General features: G+C 39.0%; 1 protein-coding gene across 1 annotated transcript; it reads left to right on the forward strand.

Annotated features, from left to right (window-relative positions):
• Positions 1-238: 238 nt before the first annotated feature.
• On the forward strand, positions 239-891 carry LOC131214584 (uncharacterized). Its single transcript, XM_058208925.1, has 2 exons — positions 239-484; positions 553-891. Exons 1-2 carry the CDS (start codon positions 239-241, stop codon positions 889-891), a joined length of 585 nt encoding a protein of 194 aa, XP_058064908.1.
• Positions 892-1,335: the final 444 nt, after the last annotated feature.

Genomic DNA, 1,335 nt, shown 5'->3' on the forward strand with positions numbered 1-1,335 from the left:
CATGAATGAGCCCACCGTAATTCATACGCTTCTTTTTATAATTTAGTTATCATTAAATCATTTAACATACTCGCATGACCGTCCAACTCGTGTCACCCTATCAGTTAATCTGTGTAACGTAAAATTAATGTTGTCCGTCAATTACTCCAAACCTCTTTATAGGAATATATATTCATTGTTCCACAGTATCGTAGTTCTATCCGAAAGTCTGCGTGGACTGGATTGTGTTTATTTCAATATGTGCTCAGAGACCTCCATCTTCCAGTTCTTCGCTACAAAGTGCGTCCTTTTGACGCTTGGTTTGGTAATTATCCAAACATGCGGTTCGGATACATCCTTGCAAGTTATGTACGAAAGACTTGAGCAGATTAATGGCTCCGATTATTTAGATGCAAGTAAAATGCGAATTCGCAAGTTCAACCGAACTACGTCCGTATTGGATGGAGAATTTGAACTGTTTCATGATCTGGACGACAATTTTACAGTGAGTTTTATAAAAAATGATCAATGTGTTAATTTTCCATTTTGCTGAGCGTAATATTCTTCCTGTAGTTAACGCTGGGACTGTCGTACAGTGTACTAGGAAACAACCAGTTCATCAGTTCACCATTCCGAATTCCCTTGCAAAAGATCTGCCAGTTTCTCAACACAACCTACAGAGACTATCGGGAGTTCTATCGGAACACCACTAATTTTCCCGATGCTGGAACGTGTCCGTGGCCGGCACAGATGTACTACATCAAGAATAAAGTCTTGGACGCCGATTTAATCAATAAGTATTTTCGGCCAGGTCTGTGGAAGCTGGATATGTTGATTTACAAGGACAATGAAAACTTTGCAATATTCGCCACGGAATTATTTTTCAAGGTTGTACGAGGCGACCTGTCATAGTGCACAAATGAGTCGAAAGGAAAATAAAGTATTTCCACGGTAAGAAAAAAAATGAATAGCGACAATACATTTATTATAAAATCACATTGGGATCAAGCCTCTGTTTGTAGACACTGTTTTGTTAAGACCATTTACTGTGAATAACTCCTAGGAGACTGTTGCCTGAAACATACCGCCCTATTAACAAACTCAAACAGTCGAATCGACTCAAGTTCTCAAACTCGAACGACGAACTCGATTGCCGGGATCACGGTTTTCAATTAGAGAAACTCCGAGTGCTAAATGTGCTAAAATGTGCTAAGAAGTTTAAACGTGAAAGCTTGTCAAGCTCTTTGAGTACGAGTACGTCATTCTTCAGAATTTTTGTAAACATTGTCCACACAGATCCACATACACAGATAACAGGTCAGATGTGCGTGCGATTCTTATATATTTATTCTCATT

Source organism: Anopheles bellator, unplaced genomic scaffold, assembly GCF_943735745.2.
Source record: "Anopheles bellator unplaced genomic scaffold, idAnoBellAS_SP24_06.2 scaffold01422_ctg1, whole genome shotgun sequence".
Lineage (NCBI taxonomy): Eukaryota > Metazoa > Arthropoda > Insecta > Diptera > Culicidae > Anopheles > Anopheles bellator.

Coding starts and splice junctions, on each gene's coding strand:
- LOC131214584 (XM_058208925.1), top strand. CDS start 239: ATGTGCTCAGAGACCTCCATCTTCCAGTTCTTCGCTACAAAGTGCGTC. Junction 485..552: donor ATCTGGACGACAATTTTACA/GTGAGTTTTATA, acceptor TTCTTCCTGTAG/TTAACGCTGGGACTGTCGTA.